We start from the raw sequence: 21,127 nt of genomic DNA, 5'->3' as shown, positions 1-21,127 counted from the left end.
CTACAAAACATGACAGCAGTGTATTAAAGATAAAATCACATGACTTTCAGAGTATAGCATAAAAATTAAAGGAAGCAATTATCTTGATAAACAACTTAGGATAATAAATTCATTAACAAGCTCATAATAAATTATAAATAATCTATGATAAAAGCCAACCAACAAACTAAGGAATACCAATAATTGATTAATCACAACAATAGTAATAATAACTTTTTACACACTTTGTCAACATCGGGGGCCACTGTGTCGCTATCTTATTGGAGGAAAATGGCCTTTTTGTTGTTGTCAGCAAAACTAGGCTAATTGGTATCAAATATGTATGGTCCAACTGCATCAAATATCAGGTTTTTGGTAAAAGAAAAAAAATGGTACAGATAAGCCGTACACAAGCTGCATACCAGTTTTCTTTTCATTTTCATTTTTTAATGGCTATTTATCCATATTCAATGCCTCAAATGGGTACCTAGCATGTGTATATGCATCATTTAGTGGAGTACTGACACAGTGAACATAGAATAATGTACATGCCGTGCATTCCAGCAAAATGGGACTACAATAAGGATTTTATATTGAACTCTCAAAATGCATGCATGAAAACTGTAAGTACACTAAGAAAATATAAGTGGACGACGGTTCAACCACTTCTTTCAGGAAAAAAAAACTAAGTTTCTATGCTATTTTTATAGCGTGTTTGGGATGTGATTTTTCACGTTTTAGATGTGATTTTGAGAAGCTAATACTTATAGCTTCCACGTTCCAGACGTGATTCCTGTATCTGAAATAAGTTTCCAAACACGCTGTTAGTGAATCAAAACCACCCATGAAAGCCAGATTTGAAAAAAAAAATGATCCAATTAGAAGCAAAGATATCATATAATATAACACTTAATTCAAAAGAACTGGAATATATAGAAAAACAACACAGACGCTTATCATGCACACACTTTACATCCTATATTCTTACCTTGATAACTCGAAGGCTCCATGAAAAGCTATGAACTTTTTTGTAAGAGTTTTTTCTGAATTGGATTGAGTATATAAAATGTTAATTTGCTAGCTAGGAAAATGGTGGAAGAGAGAATTGCAACAGAGCTGAAAACTAGTCAAGAGACTACTTGGTGAGAATGAGAAATTAAGGTGACCCTCTATTAGTATATATGTGCACACTAAGTACACTTCAATGCTACTTGCTGAGAAAGGATAAGTCATAAGCGGCAACTGTGTTCTAGCACTTGGTGAGAAGTGACCCTTTTTTTGCACTTTACATACAGACTTTGAAGTATAAAAGGAGACTGTTGACATAGGAGAAAAATTTTAGGGTTTTGCATTTTCAGTTTCGCATTATTGTTCACGCGCACTGTTCACATAACAATCAAATTTTGTTTTCTGCTTCAAATTGCAATTTCGTTTTCTGCCTCTACCTTTGAATTCGTTTTCATTTCTGCTAATTAATGGAAGACAAAGTCTCCCGTGTTGTTTTCTCTTGAGGATTAAGCACAACTCTCTTTGAGGTTTTGTTATTACTATTGAATTCTGATCAGTTTTTTCCCTTCACTAATTGCTCTGTATTTGTTGCTATTAATTCATGCATGCTTAATGTTTGATTAATTGTCTTTGTGCTTAATTTACGTTCATACTTAATGATCAGTTTCGTTCATGCTTAATGGACATGTGAGAGGGATTAATTGGTGTATGTGTTGCTTAATCACATAATGACAACCTTATGTTAATTTTCGGTTAGTAAATTAATTTTGGGTTGGATTAAGTGGTTGAACTGATTAGGGATAAATTCTCGTAACCTAGGATAAGAGACTTGCTTTTGAATCAAGGGGAAACAACATGTTTTAGTTCTGTTATTTTTTTATTCAAGTTGCTTGTTGTTTAATTTGCAAAAACAAACAACCCCCCCCCCCAATTTGTTACTGTTTTATTGTTATATGTTATGAACGTTTGGACAATCATTGTTCACTGGGAGAGGACATAGGATCACTTCCTAGATACTGCATTTTTAATGTTTATTTGATTCGAGTACGACCTCGATCATTTGGCAATCCATGAAACAAATTTCCTTGAATTAGCTGGATCAAGGAATGGGGATATGTGATGTTGTGAGCTTGGTCTTCCGGCCGCGCAATACTTGTAAAAGATTGCGGCACGGTAGAGCTAGAATAGTCCTCAAAAGTCACCCTCTGTTGTTGATCTTCAGCCATGATATGTGCTTTAGACGCACGAACTTCAGATTCCCTTAAGTCTGGAAATGCTGAAGATGATTCAAACAAATGAGCTATCTTCGAACTTGGTTGTACTTTCCTCTCTTGCAAAGCTTTTCTCCTTGTTTCTACGTTGTTTCTCCTGCAAGTAGCTTATATCTCCAAATCTAATGGAGCTAAATTCCATGTTGAAGAATTACCTCGCATACAAGAAACACTAAACAGAGCAGTAGTTAACCAAGTCAAGGAGAAAAATGAATTCTAACTATCTATTCACGAAATCAATCAAAGAATAAAAAATAAATGTTTCCAAACTAAATTATACTATCTAAGTGGAAAGAAATTCCTCAGCAACGGTGCCAAAAACTTGTTCGAATGACGTCGGCAAGTGTATCGATTCGCACAAGTAGTATATAAAACGGTAAGACTGAATATCATATCCACATGGAATTTGTTTCACTCAGACACTGTACATTCAGTAAGCAAACATTTGTATAAACTAAAAGCAAAGTAAATATCAAGTTGAATTCTATACTACAGTCTAGTTGAGTATAAACTAAATATCTAGGATTATAGAAGCGAAAACAGTCAAGTAAAAAACGTTGGGTTGTTCTACTGAGTTCCTCTTGATGTTATTATGTATTTTTGTCTATTTAACATTATCTTAGTGTTCTTATTCTGAGAAATTACTCAGACCAAGATCCCTTTAGTGAATGAGCCTAACTCTCTTTAAACTTCGTCCTTGATCCCTCAACAAACTTAGCCTAAAAGAGTTGCATTAAGTCTACAACATAATATGAACTAGATCTCTGCAATCCATTCCTAGACATACAGATTTCTAGCTTGCTTTATCAAGTTCTAAGGCTTTAAAGCATTTCCCAATGCTAAAAATCCTAACTATACATACAAATGGGTGATCAAGCCACAAGCATGTAAAAATAAGCATAGATAAAAGCAATGAACACATAAAAATAACATTAAATAGATAGTGAAAGAATATTACATCAAGGGTTTAGCAGAACTTCCCAATCAAGAGGCTTAGTCTTCCATTACAAGAAATATGCTCTCAATATAAGGACGGAACAAATTTTAGTGACAGAAAATGGCAAAGAATGGTTGAGGATGTCTCCTTCAACCCCTAAAACCCTAACTTCACTCTTTTAACCTAAACTCTCTTAGCAGCTCTATTTCTATCGCTTCAGCTTCTACTTGTGCTATGTTTTTTGACTCTCTCTCCAAGTTTTCGCCAACTTCAGTGTTTTAAAGGCTTCTTGGACTTTTCAGCTTCTGAAGGCTCGCTAAGCGAGAGTAAGTGAATTTTGGCTTAGCGAGTTGGGCACGCTAAGCGCAAGAAGAGACAACCTACTCGTTGGACGAGCTAGCAGCGCGCTGGGCTAACACATCTCTGACTAATCAATCATCTTCTAGGGTTTCCTAACCCGCTAAGCGAGCTGTATGCCTCGCTTAGCGGATGCCACTCGCTAAGCGGATCTGCCTCGCTTAGCGAGACATCAACTACTTGAACCTTATCTTCTTTTATCCTGAAATTGAAGTGATTTCAACATTAATTCACAAAATGAGAGTATCTAATATATAAAATCACACTAAACATGAAAATATGTACAATTCCTACAAAAGAACCATAAATTGGAGGTAAGACACTGGTTTTGTGCAAATATTCAATACAAAAATAAGTCGTGAATAACGACTAACAATAATCAACACAGAATCACCATGTTCCATCTCTCTTTTTAACCAACATGATGGGTAAAGAGAAGGGACTGGTACTGGGCTGAATGATTTCCCTTTTAAGCATTGACTTGACTTGGGAAGAGAACTTATGAATTAAGGATTCAATCTCGGGGTAGATGTTGTGTTGGTTTTGATTGAAGGGGGCTCAAAGGGTAATATATGAATATAGAAATAAACATTGACACTGTTAGTTTTGATCATGCAGCAGAGCTGTGCAGGTGTGATTGAATGAAGGCCACTATCAGTACCCCTTTTTAGTTCTATAATGTTGTCATCACGTATAAATTTCATGGTGAGTTCATTATAGTCAGTAAGGATAGGGCCCAGAGATTTTAGCCAGAACTCCCTATAACATCCCATTTTTCGTAGACTAAATTAAAAATGATTATTATTTATAAATAAATAGAGTTTTATAAAATGATAAGATTTTTTTATAACTAAATAAATAAGGAGAAATAACTTTATTAATTAAAATAATGATTTTAGAGAAAATAAAGAGTATATTTTATTTATTCATTTGATAGAGAATAAAATATAGTTTGTTTTTATAAAACTATAAAAATAAATAAATAGAGTAAATAATAAGTTGTGAGTATCCTAGGTATAAATAACGATGTTAGGTCAGTTTTCACACCGGTGATGTCTCCTCTTCTTCTCATTTTCATTTTTTCCCTTCTCCTCTCAAAACCCTATCTTTTTCTCGCAGACCACCAAACCTGTCTCAGAAAAATGACGATCTTGGACTTATTCACCGTTGGATCATCGTGAAACTTAAGCACCAGGTTTGCAACTCAATTCTGAGCATTTTCACCGTTGGGAATTTTAAAACCATCTCAGAGCTAGAGAAATACACTTCGCATCATAACCTTTTCTTTTCCTGCAGAAACCCAAAACTGTCTCGGTAAAACTATGATCTCAGATTCGTTAACCGGTGGATTGTCGTAAAATTTTAATATGTATTTGGTCATTAAATTTCTCCCATCTTCGCCATTGGGATTTTCAAAATAATATCCATGGAGAGAGAAAACAGAATCACATGTAGATAATATAAAATGGAGGCTTCAATCTCTTCTTCTCTTTGATGTTTGGGAACCCTATCGGAGCAATTAGAGGAAAAAAATTGAGAAATCTTAGAAAATTGCTAGAGATGCCGCTATCGCTGTCGGAAGGCATGTGAGCCCGCTTAGAGGTAAGAGATGAGTTTATCGCAATTGGGGTTAGAATGAACATGTGTAGGGATTCTTAGAAAATTAAATTAGGTTTATTTTGGGATGTTTATTAAATTATAATTTTTCCTTTATTATTATAAATACATTATTGATGTCCTGATGCAAATTAGTTGATAAAATAGAGTGATCTTGGTGTTTTTATTTTTTTTTTATATCTATGATTTTGATTAATTGATTTTTGTATAATTGTGCGAAATTATTTGAGGGGTTTTACTCCCCATGTTGTGATAAAATTTTTGTATAAATTATTATATTGAGATTATGAAATGGTGATTCAAATTGTGAGTATGTGATAATTTGAACCTGTGATTAATGGTGAAATAAATGTGTATTGAGATGTGTATATTGAGCTGTGAGTTATGAACTGTGCAATCACACAATTGTAAGACTCTTTAAGGGCGACAAGTATTGTGATGAGATTCACTTTGGGAACCCGACGAGTTAAAATGATTTTGAAAACAATTGAGTAGTTGTGTGTATTACATAGTTCATAGGTAAAACGTATATGATTCATGAGGTGTGATAACGTGTTAATTGAGATTATACCATTGTGATTAAGATCGAGTGTATGTGATAAATTATTTATGTATGTGATTGAGATGTTGTGTGCATTGAGTTATGAACTATGAATTATACAATCACACGACTATAAGTCTCTTTAAGGGCGACGAGTTAATGCTAAGACCCTTTAAGGGCGACGAGTTAATGCTAAGACCCTTAAAGGACGACGAGTTAATGCTAAGACCCTTAAAGGGCTATGAGTTAAATCTATTTTGAGAACAATTGAGGAGTTGTGTATTTTGTATATTTCATAGATAGAGTCTGTGTGCTAAAATATTTTCTGGGTTAGACCTAAATCAGGAGGGAGACACCCTGACGGACTCTTCGGAGTGTAGGCCTTGGGGGTCACCCGGTTTGAGTGCTCCTTTAAGCCTATGTTGATCCCATATGGTTGGAGCATTCTCGCAAAACACCATGACCCTGATTGATCTCCCTATGATCTTACCTAGTGAGAGTGGCCTGACTTGCTAGTGTGTGGTTTGTCTTATCATGTACTCCTAGGCGCCCGACGTGGTTTTTCATTGACAGGATACCACATTGCATATAGGATTGAGTCTTAGTGTATATGTTGCATAATTCTTGTGTATTGATCAATATTGATTGACTTGATGACATTGTATTTTGATCCTTGAGTACGTGAATGTTGTGAAAATGACTGAAATGTGTTGTGTGATGATGTGATGTTGGATCCTCGTACTGGAAAGGGGCAAAACGCACTTCAAGAGCTTGAAGCAATCCAGACCATGAAGTCAATTGTCCATTTCTCATCATCCACTGGAACCATGCGAGAGTCGGCCCCTCCATATAGAAGGAGGCGATTGTGAGACATTTGGGTTCCGGTGTGACATGGTACACAAAGAACTGATTAATCTTGAATATCCACCCGGAGGGATCTGTCCCATCTAAACAGGGCACTTCTAGCTTCATGTGAGGGAGGTGAGAAGAAGGGGTAACGTGGGGAGGGTTGGTGGAGGAAGACGAAGGCGAAGAAGATTGTTGCTGGTTGGTTTTGAGAACCATGATGCGCTTGATAAGCTCATTGAGCTTGGTAGTGACGTGAAGCTTATTGGAAGCCAATTTGGCAATTGCTTCCTCAATCCAGTCCAGGTTCGTTTTCGAGTGAGTAGATTCAGCCATGAAGGTGTGGTAAGGAAGGTACATGTCTCTCAACTCTCTCAATGAAAACACCAAAGTGTTATGAATCTATTTATTGTCACTAGTTTTCCTAGCATTCAAGGACTAGGCTCCTCTAGAAATAAAGATGAGAAAGGATAGTCTTATTTCTTCATAGCTTTCTATTACATGATTCATTGTTATATGGCACTAAGGCTTGATAATGCAAACAAAACTGTTAACCAAATTTTAACAAATTGGTAACAGGATCTTTTGCAAATAACAGAAAGGTGCAGAGAAGGTAATATTGTCGACAACATATACTCTTCCAACCACTCAAACTCTGCCAGCTCAACATTACTAGTCTAGGTTTGTTATGCAAAATCCTTCAAATACTGAGGCTTGATTATCTTTCCTTTAGGCCTTTGATTTGTGATTGTCTCCCTTGCGTTTGCTTGTTGTATTGACATATCAAGATTATTTGGTTGTTGTTGTTGTTGTGTTTCTTTCATAACAGTCTATCTCTCTTTTATCGGAAAATTCAAGTAAATGTGGAGAGGAGTTTTTGCGGCAACCAATGTGCTGCCATAATGAATGAATGAATGTGTTCAACCAGATGTTGCTGAGGTACTTTGTTTGAGATGGGCCATAATAATAGCTTCGCAGGCTTTGTTCTCTCATGTGAAGTTTGAAACAGAATGCAAGAAGCTGCATGCTACATTTCCTCACCAAGTTGCCCTCGTGTTTCAATCTGATATAATTTGATTTCTGTTTTGGAATGAGATCAGATGAATTACTCTTAAAAAAATAAAATAAAAATTTAAAGGAAGTAAAATATCTAGCTATTTTAGTTTGTACATAGCACAAAATAAATATTTATTTTATACAATTACAATTTATAATAAATAATTACTTTTAAATATACAAATTAGATTATAATTAAAACTTGTAATAATAAATATTTTAAATATAAGTTATATTTTAGAATTATGATCAATAATTTGTTTTAATTATTGATAATTTCTGAAAAAAAATACTCATTCAAGCTAGAACTAAAAATGTTAAAAATGATCAATTGAAAGAAATAAGAAACATAAAATAAATATATTAAATGCTTGAGAAATTTTAATCTTATTTAATGAGTTTATATTAAAAACATAAAATAATATATCAAATGCTTGTTAAGAGCAAATTTGAATCTTGAAGATAAAATTTATTTGATATTAGTTTCTCACATATTTGAGTAGGAGTGAGAAAAGTGGAGGTTTGAGAAAGCATACTTAAACCTTTATATATACTGGGGGTTATTAGTATCAGATTTAGAAATGTAGTAAGGGGAAGATGAAATTGGTGAAATTGGAAAAAACATGAATGACTTGATTTTCATCTAAGGTTTGAAATTCATCTACATCTAAGTTGTGATCCTGAATATTGTGCATCTCTTATTTAAATTGCCACGTATACCCCCACTTGGTTCGTGCAAAACTCACAAAATAGAGCAGTGACAGAGTTGATCAAATTAAACAACAGGTGGTAGATTATAGCATAATAGGACTACAATAATACAAAATTCAATACCAAAAAAATATATCAATAAATAGGACTACAATAATAAATTCTATTAAACTAGATCTTAAAATGAACAAAAAGAAAAGTATTCAATACCAAAAAAAATTATCAATAATAGGACTACAATAATAAATTCTAGTATGAAACTATATCTTAAAATGCACAAAAAAAAGTGCACGTTTCAACCACTTTCACAAGCAAGTCTACCCGACTACTCTTATTAAACAAAAATGACCCATACAATCCAAAAGTGGAAAAGAGTACGCAACAAAGTTATTTACTAAAAATAATTAATATTTTTTAAAAATAAAAAAACTTACAAAAGCATTGAATCTCAATGATAAAGGTGCATTTGTTATCATTAATGTTGTTAAAAAATTCCAGTGAAAATAGGTTCACCGGTTGAACCGAGGTCAATTTGATAATAATTAAATTTATATATTTCAATATTGTACAATATTTTAAATAATAAATAATATCAAATTATAAATTACTATAAATGACAAATTTATATGTTTTAAAAGATAAAAGAATTAATAATAATTAATAAAATAATTTATACCTATATGTAATTTTTAAGTATGCATTTTTTATTTTGAAAATATTTTTGATTAAATTTTAAAAAAAATCGAAAAGGGACAGCTCAAGTTACTTTTGGACAATTTATACCCGTTAATATTACTCGGTCTCGGTTATAAGAAAACATCCATATTTCACATTTATTAAAAAAATTAATTAATTTCATTAAATTGTATTATTTTTAATTAAAAATAAATATTTTTTTTAAACTATTATTAGTTGAAACTTGATATCAAATATAGAAAAAATTTGAATCTTATTAAATGAAATATATTTTAGAGATAATTTCATTAAATAAAATTAAAATTTATTTATATTTAAGATAAAAAATAAATATTTTTTATCATTTATATTCGAGACGGAGGGATCAATAACTTTTATTATTTGAATGGTTTATCTATTAGGCCAAACTAAGGGGTAAATCAATAAGTTTTTTTAGTTAATGGATTCAATCAGACCAATTTCTAGTTGCACCGATTGAATTGACCAATTTAAACGAATGGTGGTCATACAACATGTATTAATTGCGAAATTTTTATCAAAGAAATTATTTTATATATAACATTTAGGTTCTAATTGATTTTTTCATTAAAAATTGATTTTTTTTATAAAAGTAAAAAACATAAATAAATTTGAACTTATAGAAAATATAATTTCATTTCATTTTCTTATTTTGCTTCTTCTATAAATTTTTATAAAAGTTTATTTGAACATACTGAAAAAGGAAAACAATGCAAAAAGTTTATCACACTTTTTACATTGGTAGGACTACCTTAAAAAGAAAGTTCTTTCCAGGGCCTAAAATGCCCTTCACTTCAATTTTAAAACATAATTCAAAATAATTTATTTTTATTCAAAAAATAAACAATAACTAATTAGGAACAAAAAATAAAATAATATATTTACAATTTAAAAAAAATTACTATTTAAAAACATAATTCAAATTAATCTATTTTTATTTAAAAAATAAACAATAACTATTTAAAAAATATATATATACAATTAAAAAAACAATTACTATTTAAAAACATAATTCAAAATAATATTATTTATTTAAAAATTAAACAATAACTATTTGCAAAAAAAAACAAAATAATATATTTATATTTAATAAAAAATAACTATATATTTAAAAACAAAAATCAAAATAATATTTTTATAAATAAAAAAATTTACTGTTAAAATTTAAATAAAATTAGTTTATTAAAATATTGAAAAAAAACATATGAATTAACTAATCTGTATGAATTATATGGATGAACTAATTTGTATGAGATATACGAATTAGTTAATCCGTATAACTCATACGGATAATCCGTATGTGTTACACGGATATCAAATGCGATAATAAATCACGAAAACAAAAAAAAAAACTTATCTCGACGATGGAAAATCATGACGGTGGTGTGGACGACTTGAACGGAGTCAATGGAAACTGACGACGATGATGACATGACAACGATAACACAGAGAAAGAGGAGGAAGAAGCTACATTGTGGTGAAAGCATTACGGAATGCACGAGGGAAATGAGAGGGAGAGGGTTTTTAAAATTTAAGTGAAGAATATTTTTGTCACTTCACTTAAATTGTTAGATACACAAACAATATTATTAGGTGCACGTAGCGGCAGCCACTCCATCTTTGGTTCTAGTGGTCAAAACAACTCACTCTTTAATTGCACGGATGGCCTAATTGGTGCTGTTATGGGCTAGAGTGCCATTACCATTTCCAACAGCTACTTAATACCCCAATGAGGTATAATCCTTTTGGTTAAATTATTTGAAGGAGTAATAGGACCATAGACACATTGAGTGCCGAGTTTATTAACTTCAGAATTATTCAGGTTATGCTACTGGCTGGCTCAGTGACTCTTATGTCCACGACAAGCATATGCAAGTAATCATTGCATACAACCATTTTGGGGAGAATCTTAACCAAAGAATGCCCAGCTAACTACTAACTAACATATTTTAAGTAGTTGTAGTATCTCTAGATTAACTTTTTTTTTTTTCCAATTGTATGTCATTCCATCTCACATTTTATTCAATTCTATGATAATAATTTTTTATTATCTATTATTTTTAAAATTAATTAATTTACCCATGACTCAAGATCCTAGTTCAACAACTTAGGATTAATTACTACTTCGTTCATTACATTTTATATTATCTATTATTTTTAAAATTAATTTACCCACTGACTCAAGATCCTAGTTCAACAACAATGTAGGATTAATTATTACTTCATTCGTTACATTTTATATCATCTATTATTTTTAAAATTAATTTAACCACCGACTCAAGATCCTAGTTCAACAACAACGTAGAATTAATTACTATTTCCTTCGTTACATTTTATGACATTTAATAGTGTGTTTGATATAAGAAAAATATGATAGATAATGAGATAAATAAGGAAAAAAAAATTATGTGAGACTTACACCTTCTACAGTCTATTTTAATTTTAAAAAAATTATTCTGTTTTCAATTTTACTATTTCCATCTTTTTCTACCATATCTTAAGGTTTTTCAATTAATATTTTTCTAATATATCATTTATCTATGTAATTAGTTAGACTTTTTTTTTTCATTTACTACACAATAATAACTACTTCTATTAAGGATATTCCATTTAAAAATATTTAATATTTTATTAATTTTGTAATTTAACAATGTAAATTAGATTTATTTTTTACTAAAACATCATATAAAATAGAAAATATAATGCAGGGACTACTAATATATGCTACAGTTTTACACGACCTGCAAACCTACGTATAAAATTTCTTTTTTTTTTATCGGTAAAAAATAATTTGTTACTTTTATTAGAAATATCACTAGAGATTTGAATCGTGACCTCTTCCTCTCGCTTCTTTTTTCTCCTTTCCCTAATCACTGGTTAACCTTATATCTTTGGTATAAAATAATTCCCCTTATTGGTGTATAATCTATGGTGCATGCTAAGAATCTGTACTTTTCCTTCATTGGTCTGCTGCGATATTTATTGTGAATGTTGGATGTGTTTCCTGAACCAATTTGTTTTTTTTACGGTTTTGGTAACAGTAAGGAGACTACAATACTAAATTTTGTTGGCAATGTGCATGCCATCTAAGCTGTATTTTGTTCCTGTCCGTGGAACTCTTATCTTTAAGATTTTTTGGCATCTCTCTGTGTCACTTTCATTAAGTTCATTAGTTATATTGGTGTGGTAGTTCTCTAAAGCATGCCATGCACAGAAAGTAATTGGAAAAAAAATAAATTGGATTGCCAAGGATTTCACATAACTCCCAAACTAAAATTCATTACAAGTTGAAATTTCAAAGCATTCCAATCAAACTTTTAGCTAGGACAATCACAATCATATACTTATTTGATGACATTAACAACAAAAACAGAGAAAATTCCCTGTTCATCTAACTATATTTTCTAACAACCTTAAAATACATTACAATAAAAACTGACTTTAATTTGCTTGTGTAAACATCTACGATAAGATTCTTCAATTAGGACTCAAGTAAACTCTTGTCATTTTATTAGTGTCAACCCAATAGCAGTGACTATAAGAGTAGAAGGAAGGCCAATTTTTAGATGGGTCCAAAAAGTTAATGTGTATCCAAGGTTTGGAGCTCGACGAGCTTGTTCACAAACTATCAAGTTGGCAGCTGATCCTAATAGTGAAAGGTTCCCTGCTATGGTGCTAACCCAAGCTAAGATTAGCCATGCCTTCTCCTCATCTCCTTTGGAAATTGCAGCCGCTGAGGCTGCAACTCTTGCTCCAAGCAATAGAACTAAAAAATGTATAAATAGAAGATTGTGTGATACATCAATTGAAAATGAACTCTCTTGGTAAATATGGATATCAATCTAGTCTAGGTCATTTTGTTGTTGTGAAAATATGTACTAAAATATAGTTTAGACAAGAAATGAATATGACTAAAGCTGGCATAGTATTTTTTCAGAATTTTTTTTTTCTTCTAAACTTACAATAAGGGTGAAAATATGTAATTTAAATCTTTAGAACAAATTCATAAGTTCAGAATAGTCATATGGATTTGTGACTAAATATTGCATACTTTTTTTTTTGTCCATGAGACAATTGAAAATTTTGGGGAAAATAAAATCTCCACATTATTTTTCTTTGGATACAACTATGGTTTATATCAAACTTGGTTTCAAAATTTAAAGAATATCCAAGACTGTAAAGTTTTGTTCTCTACAATTTGTGCCTTTCAATATAAGCAAAAGCCAGTAATAAAAATTACATCAACCGAGAAAAAATTTAAGACTAAATTTCTCACTCTGGATTTTCAAAACAAATGTATAAGGAACATAATTATTTTAGAGACTTTCAGATAATCTTATATTTCATACCATACTAAAGGAAATATAATATTCTTTATCACTAGAATGAGGAAAAGGAATCAAAACAATTTTGTAATTCTCATGCACCCTTAAAATGAAACAATTTACTAACGTATTAATTGATTTAATTTGTCAAACACATAAATTTAACATCATATCTTATTCTTATAACAGTCATGAAAATAAACTTAATTAAAAAAATGCTACATGTTAAGTATAGCCAATTCTTGGAAACAATATATAAGCCATTCAAAACAGAAGCTATTTCAAGATTTACCATTCACTAATTGTCATTTAAGCAAGGTAAAAAATTAGGAGACTGTCTCTTTATCATGCATCCAACATAAAATAGAAAGGGTACATATAAACAAGTTGTACAAGAAAAATAACTATTCTGACAGGATGACCATGCACTTACCAGTTGGTACATTTGAAGCCAAATTTGATAGGACAAGTATAACCACGGCAAGTATAGCTGTTCCACTAGCATGATCTATTCGAGAATAGGGCTCCATTAAGTCCCACATAGCACTTGGAATTCCAGTTGACTTAAATCCATCTACTGTGATAAACATTCCACAGAAGAATACCAAAAGTGCATATGAGACCTGTTCCAAGAAGAAAAATCACTTTTAAGAGATTGTTTGAAGTTCAATTGGCACAAGAATAACAATAGATAGCATTTGAAGTTTAAATGGAAAAGAGAGAAAAGGAGATTTTGTACAAGAGGTTGTGTTATATAAGTTTTACCTTCTCTAAGCTTGGCCCTGCATCTTTGAAATCAAGAACCACCAAAGTTATTGCAGCTGCAATTGCTGTCCATGCCATATTCAAACCTATAAGCATTGCGATCAACATCACTAATGTGATTGCATAAACACAAGATTTCCACAGTACCCTCTTCCATTTGTTGTTCATGTAGTCCTTTTCTTCTGAAGAGAGTATAACATGTGCTTCAATAGGTTTATCTACTACTATTGCAACATTTTTTGAAGGATTATTAATTTCCTCCTTTGTGTCATTTGTCCCCTCCTTGGATGCATTTGAGTTTTTTGTGGAATCCTTTGTGCTCCTATGAATCATCTGAACTTCGCTTTCACTTGGAGTTGATTGGTCTACACTGCCATTACATTCTTGAGAATTAAAGGATGTAAAATGAGACATTCTGGCTGGAGAAAACTGATGAGAAACAACCTCCTCTTCTACTACAATTTCTGAGATTGGATCCTCTTCATCCTTAGGACAAGATAACACCTTCCAATACATGGCTATAAGAAATACAACATTCACCACAACTCCTACAAGCATAGCTGGAAGAATACCCATCAGAAACCTCCCAAATGATATTTTACCTTGAATAGCTATAACCAAATTCTGGGGGTTCCCAATTGGGGTTGCTGAGGATCCAATATTAGCACTTGTAGCAAGTGCAAGAAGGAAAGGGTATGGTGGGAGGTTATGTTGCCTTGCAATTTTCAACACAAATTCAGTCAACACAATGCAAGATGTGTCATTGGTGAAAAAAGCACTTGAGATAGCAGAAATGAGGCAAATTCTACAAAGTAAGTCCTTTGGTCCTTTACTTTTCCAAGAAAGCAATTTCCCCAAGTACTTGAACATGTTTGCTCTTTCAAGAAAAGTAGTGACAGCCATAGTCCCAAAAAGAAGACCAAGAATTGGAAGATCAATTGCAGCATAAGCTTGGTCTGGACTAAGAACTTTGAATATTACCATAAGCATTGCACCTAGCAGGGACCCTGCAGTTCTCCCAATGGGTAGAAAAGGCACAGCTGGGAAAACCGCTAGTACCCAGAAGATTGCAAAGGCTATTGAACCAAGGACAACTTTTGAAGTAGGAGCTAAAGCCATTGTTGTGATTGAACAAGCAACAATTTCCAAGCTTCAAAACAAATGTTAATAACTTCACCTCTAGGCCAACACAGTTAAATTTAATTTGCCTGGTAGAATTTCCTGAACATGAAAAACCAATTGGTTAGCAACTTAGTAAGAATGCATTATTTAGTGAATCATTATTATTGAAGAGCAGGTAGAGTAGATGCTCGCGGTATGACATAGCTAAACTACGTTGCATGATAACGGTAGACCTATACTTTATGTTAATATATATATATATATATATATATATATATATATATATATATATATATATATATATATATATATATATTGTAATTAAATATGGATAAGACATTTGAATTTGATATTATTAAACATGACAACTTTGTAAAAGATAAAATCACCTGAATTTTCAAGCATAGCAGAAAACATAAAAGGAGTAATTATCGTGAAAAACATCTGGATGATAATATAGCTTACCAAGTTCATAAATAAGCTGAAAAAGGGGCCCACCAACAAACCAAGCAATGCCAAAATAAAGGAATCAGAACAATACCACTAATAGGGAGTTTTTGTGTTTTTTTATTATCAAAATACACCTATGTGCGTAACTATAAGATATAATTAATTAATTTATGCTTATTAAAAAAGTTGATTATTTTAGTTATTAATATTAAATTTGTCTATAACTTTATTATTTTTAAAATTTATTTTTATCTTTATTGGAAACATATTCATCTCCTTCAATCTTCACAAGATAAAAAGATAATTGACAAAAAAAAAAGATAATTCAGAATATTTTAACAAAAAAATAATTAATGCACAAAATATTTGAAATGAGTCCTATAATTTTTTTAAAAAAAATTATGTCTTATAAATAGAGAAGGAAAAAGTAATATATTTTAGTTTTAAAATTAGGATTATACTTAAAAAAAATACTTGAATGGCTTAAATCAACTTTTTGAAAGTTTACTATAATTTCGTAAAAGTAATTTCTGATAGATTTTTAATGTCAGAATTTCTTAGGCACTTTTTAACCCCAACTAGCATAAAAACTGTCAGAAATTTATTTTATAAAATTAAGTGCGTGTTTGAAAACTTATTTTAATCTTTTTTCACATTCAAACTGTATTGAAAAGCAAACACAATAAAGTTGACTTTTGACAATTACACAATACAAGTAATTTTTTAAAAAAATATTAAGAAAATATTCTTTTAGAAGTTCCCCAACAAAAATTGCCCAATGTCAAAATTGTACGGCTAAACCGTATCAAAGACATATAGCGGAGTTTTTTTAGAGAAAGATATTTTTTTAAGGGAATTGAGAGAACATAGGAGAGAGGTAGTATGTTGAAACTTTCACAAAGATATAGTAAAATAGAATATATAAATGAAAAATAATTCTTACCTAAATATAAAGTTAGATTCTAAATTCATATTTTAAGAAAGTATCAAATTCTATTCTAATAATTTTAATTATGCTATTAAATCATCCGTAAATATTCTATTTCAATATATTGAAATATTCTATTTCAATATACTTTTTTTTTCTTAGCATAAAGTGTGTGTTAGAGATTTGATATGGACTAAGATGTGTATTATGCATTACTTATGGAGCATTGACACATTGAACAAAGTACATGCAGTAGGTTCTGGCAGAATCGGACTAACTATAATAAGAAAATTTACTACTCTCAAAATGCATGAAATCTGGTAAGTTCACAGAAAATATAAGTGGAGGTTCAACCACTTTTTTCTGAAAAAGCATGTAATAAACTTGCTACGCTCTTTTTGGTTAATGAAAACAACCCATGAAAGCCAGAATTGGAAATTAAACACCTAGAGCATACATAACAAACTCATTCAGTTAAGGATAATAGCAGAAAGGAAAACAACACAAACATCTATCACACATTTTACGTCCTATTCTTACCTTAAAAGGAAAAATCTTTCACGTGCTAATTACTTGAAAGCTCCATATGAAAAGCTATGAACTTTTTGTAAGAGTCTTTTTCCAAATTGGATTGAGAAAAATTTTAATTTGTTGGGAAAATGGTGGAAGAGAATTGCAGCATCCTCAGAGCTGAATACTTATTCAAGACACACTTCCCACTTCATACCACTAGGTGAAAGGTGACCTTTTATATATACGTGCACACTGGAGAATATATAAAAGTTATAGGGCAACTTTAATAGCTTCCAATCAGAATTATGTGACACAATTAACAGTTTATTCATTTGTTTTAGAAAAATAGATTAATCAGTATAAACCAATTTTATATTATTTAAGTACAAATTATTGCAAGTAATTTTTTAAACATCCATACTAATTATAATTTTTCATTGAGTGTGAATATGAAAATTTTTAAACTTATAATACATAATAATTAAAAAAAATTCCCTTCAGCAATCAAATTAGAGGCACGAGATTTTTTTTAATACTGAAAAATATTTTTATTGAATGTAGGACGTATCATTGTCTTTTAATTGAAAATGCCATTCACACATATACTTGCACTTACGTCACTTCACACCACTTTATTATTTAATAAGTAATTTAGAAATAACTACCACATGATACCAATTGCAATTGATACTCTCCAGTCTCCACAAGTCATTAAATAATGATAATTGGGATAGGATGAATTAATATTTTAACATTGGGTGTGATATTTTGTATTACATTCAATCTTATCTCTCCGACTTGCTTCCATGATATTTTTGAAGAATTCACGTAAGGGAGGCACCTATATACACTAGTGTGTGTATATATATATATATATATATCTTGATCCATATAAGAAACGAGCATTTGATATTATAAAGCATGGAAAATTGTACAAAAGATAAAAATACATAAATTTCCAACATAGTACAAATGACAAAACATATGGTTGGAATTTCTACTATTAAATAATAGGACATAATTATATTTGACAGAGAAAGGAATAATTTTATCCAATTGATAATGATTGTCTTTTTCTCTTCAATTTGTATAAATAGATCCTGCTATTCAATTAGAAAAAGGATATAAATTTTAAAACATAAGTGAAGTAAAATATTTTTTAATTATAAATTACGATGAAAATAACCGGAGTATAAAACATGAACAAACTCATAGAAATCAAAGTCAAAATATTAAGAAAAATAAAATGTTAGCTGGCCAACAAACCAAGCATTACGAATAAAAAAATGAATCATAACTATCTAATAATTGTTATCCTAACTATAAATTATTACCAGTATTTTTTTATTACTAAAAGGAAGGTAATCCTGTAAGAGAAAGGATTATGGGATTAATCTTTTAAGATATAGAGATCATCAAAGTATGTCTCAATAAAATCTTTTTAATATGTATAGTTAGAGGAATCAAACTTCTGTTTTTATGTTTAAAGAACCTAATTGTCCTAATGATAAATTATTACCACTATTTCTACTATGGTTATTTTGTTCCTTCATTAGGAGAGAAATAACTTACATAGCATAGGTTATAGATTTTCTATAGTAAGGAAATGAAGTAATGGGTGAAATAAAAAAAAAAAAACTATAAAGACATCAAAGATGTACTCGAGCTATGTATTACTTTTCTTTTTCTTTTATCTTTTCAGAAAGAAAATAGTGCATACGGGCCACTAATTTTTCTTAAAATTGCTGTGACATACTAGGTAGGTGTAAACAAACAAAAACAGATTATTTACATATAGTTAACATTGAGGAAACTTCATTTGGGGTAGGTTCTAGCACAATAGGACTGTAATAAAGCTTATAAAAAAAAATAGGACTATAATAAAAAAGTTGGATAAAACACCATTGTCTCTGAAAGTATAAATACAGTCACATTAATTTCTCATATTAGAAAAATTAAAAATAAGTCCCTAAAATGTCAAATAAGCTGTTAAATTTAACTGTCACTTTAGTCTTTAAATATATGTTAATATTATCATTTAAATCACACAAATTTTGAAATTTCAACTAAAATAATTGACAGATTGCACTTTCACTGATATTTTTTGAATTTTCTTACTTTTAGAGAACAATATAACAGTGTTATATACACTTTCAACTACCTAAATGATGTTTTACCCTAAAAAGTTATCAAAATATGCACGAAAATTCAATTCCTTCATAAACAAGCCTACTCTATATTCAATTCCTAAGAGCTAGCTTACGTAAATAATTTATTCAGTAAAATCAACATATTAATATTGAAAACAATATATTTACGAATACGTTGCATCTCAAAGATAATGATGAAATCCCATATTCGAATTCTCATTACTTCATTTTAATTTATGTGATCATATATATGCATAGTACGTAAACATATTGTGCAAGTAATCATCAAAGTAATTATACGTAGCGTATAATTTAATAAAACTGGAAAAAGAAAACAGCACAAACGTTTATCACACTTTTTACATTCATAGTCTTACCTTATAAAGAAAATTCTTTCATGGGCTTCGATATAACTTGAATCTCACTCACACTTTCCAGTCCTTGGATTGGATTTATTCCATGAAAGCTATCAATTTTTTGTATTCTTTTTAGGGATTGAGATTTAGAAATATTTTAATCTATATGGAAAATAAGAGAAGAGAGAACTGCAACATCCTTAGAGCTGAAAACCTATCAAGAAAACTTCATACCGCATACTGAAAGGTGACCTTCTATTATATAAGTGCACATGGAGGATAAGAAACTAAAAATGGCAACTTCGATAATAACTTCCAATCAGAATTACATGATTGAATAAATTTTTCTTTAATTTTATAAAGTAATCAAATTTGAGGCACATGATAATTTTTCGAGACCGACAACTTTTTAATTAAATCATGGGCATATATACCACTAGTCCACTACGTTTTAATTGAAAATGCTAGATAAATGATCAATATCATCAATGAAAGTGTGATGTGATGTTAATTTAGCCATTAAAAAAAGTAGCTTATCAAACACACAAAATTCAAAAAATGTTATCGAAATTTGTAAGTGTAATTACTCACTCATTTTAGTTCAATTTTTTTAAAAAAATTATGAATCAAGTGATAATAAAATGAAATAAATAATTAGTTTTAGAGACTAATTAATGAAGTGAAAATAAATGAATTTTGAGGGACATTTTTTAATTATTATTATCAATGACTAATAATCACGGAATTGATCATTTAACCTATATATATATATATACTTTCACTTACCCCATGACCCATGTGACACCACTTTATCATTTTTTAAAAATAAATAAATAAAAGAACACCACTTTATCACTTACTAATTTATAAATCACTATGACATGATATTAAAGTACGGAAAATGCTGACGAGTACATTTTTTTTTCGTAATATCTGCGCGAACTTGATTTATGTGAAAGACTTATTTTATAGTATTTTATATTTTTTAATTAATGTTTTTTTTAAAAGAGTAAGCCACATACTTAATTCGTGCAATCAGAATTGGTGCAAAATAGTGTAATTGTTAAGGTGTTTATTGTCAAAATATTAACATTATTATAGAGACTTAAATAAATAAAAAAATATTTGTAACAATGGTTAGAGCTGTTAGTGGAATTATTTGCAGGTAGCCAGGGGGTGGAAATAATTTTGAGTTAAGACGAATGATAATAACTTCTTTGTATTATCTCTCTATCTTATCTTACTGTTTTTCATTGCCCAACAGCAGAAGTGGATAGAATATAATATATCGAGATCGATCGAGTGAGTGACTTTACAAATTTATTTTAAGAAATTAAAAATATTTTTACCCTGTCAAGATGACTCATGCATCCTATGAAAATATGTCTTTCTCGAAAGGATTTGCCAAAAAAATATTAAAAATTAAAACAAATTCTAGTTCCCATTATTTATTTTTCTGTGTCTTACTATATATATACATG

The 21,127-nt window shown here is 30.3% G+C and overlaps 1 protein-coding gene across 3 annotated transcripts; it reads right to left on the bottom strand.

Annotated features, from left to right (window-relative positions):
- Positions 1-12,274: 12,274 nt before the first annotated feature.
- Positions 12,275-19,858, bottom strand: LOC114367004 (silicon efflux transporter LSI3-like). 3 transcript variants are annotated; one of them, XM_028324063.1, is made up of 4 exons: positions 19,668-19,858; positions 14,128-15,348; positions 13,796-13,985; positions 12,541-12,803 (listed from the first exon to the last, which is right to left on the bottom strand). In XM_028324063.1, the coding sequence occupies exons 2-4, from the start codon at positions 15,244-15,246 to the stop codon at positions 12,541-12,543; spliced, it is 1,572 nt and encodes a 523-aa protein (XP_028179864.1). In that variant the 5' UTR covers positions 15,247-15,348; positions 19,668-19,858. The 3 variants fall into 3 exon arrangements, with proteins under 3 accessions (XP_028179866.1, XP_028179864.1, XP_028179863.1); XM_028324062.1 differs by lacking the exon at positions 19,668-19,858 and adding an exon at positions 17,168-17,373; XM_028324065.1 differs by lacking the exon at positions 19,668-19,858 and having other exon boundaries at positions 12,275-12,803; positions 14,128-15,246.
- Between the last annotated feature and the right edge of the window lie 1,269 nt (positions 19,859-21,127).

The sequence above is a fragment of the Glycine soja genome, chromosome 9 (assembly GCF_004193775.1).
Source record: "Glycine soja cultivar W05 chromosome 9, ASM419377v2, whole genome shotgun sequence".
Lineage (NCBI taxonomy): Eukaryota > Viridiplantae > Streptophyta > Magnoliopsida > Fabales > Fabaceae > Glycine > Glycine soja.
Note: the sequence above shows the minus strand (reverse complement) of the source record. Positions and strands in the feature narration are given on the sequence as shown.

Bases quoted from the DNA above. Each gene is read 5' to 3' on its own strand.
- LOC114367004 (XM_028324063.1), bottom strand. From the start codon at position 15,246: ATGGCTTTAGCTCCTACTTCAAAAGTTGTCCTTGGTTCAATAGCCTTT. The intron at 13,986-14,127 runs GTAAAACTTATA...TTCTTGGAACAG, and splicing joins CAGGGCCAAGCTTAGAGAAG to GTCTCATATGCACTTTTGGT. The intron at 12,804-13,795 runs GTAAGTGCATGG...TACATTTTTTAG, and splicing joins GGCTTCAAATGTACCAACTG to TTCTATTGCTTGGAGCAAGA.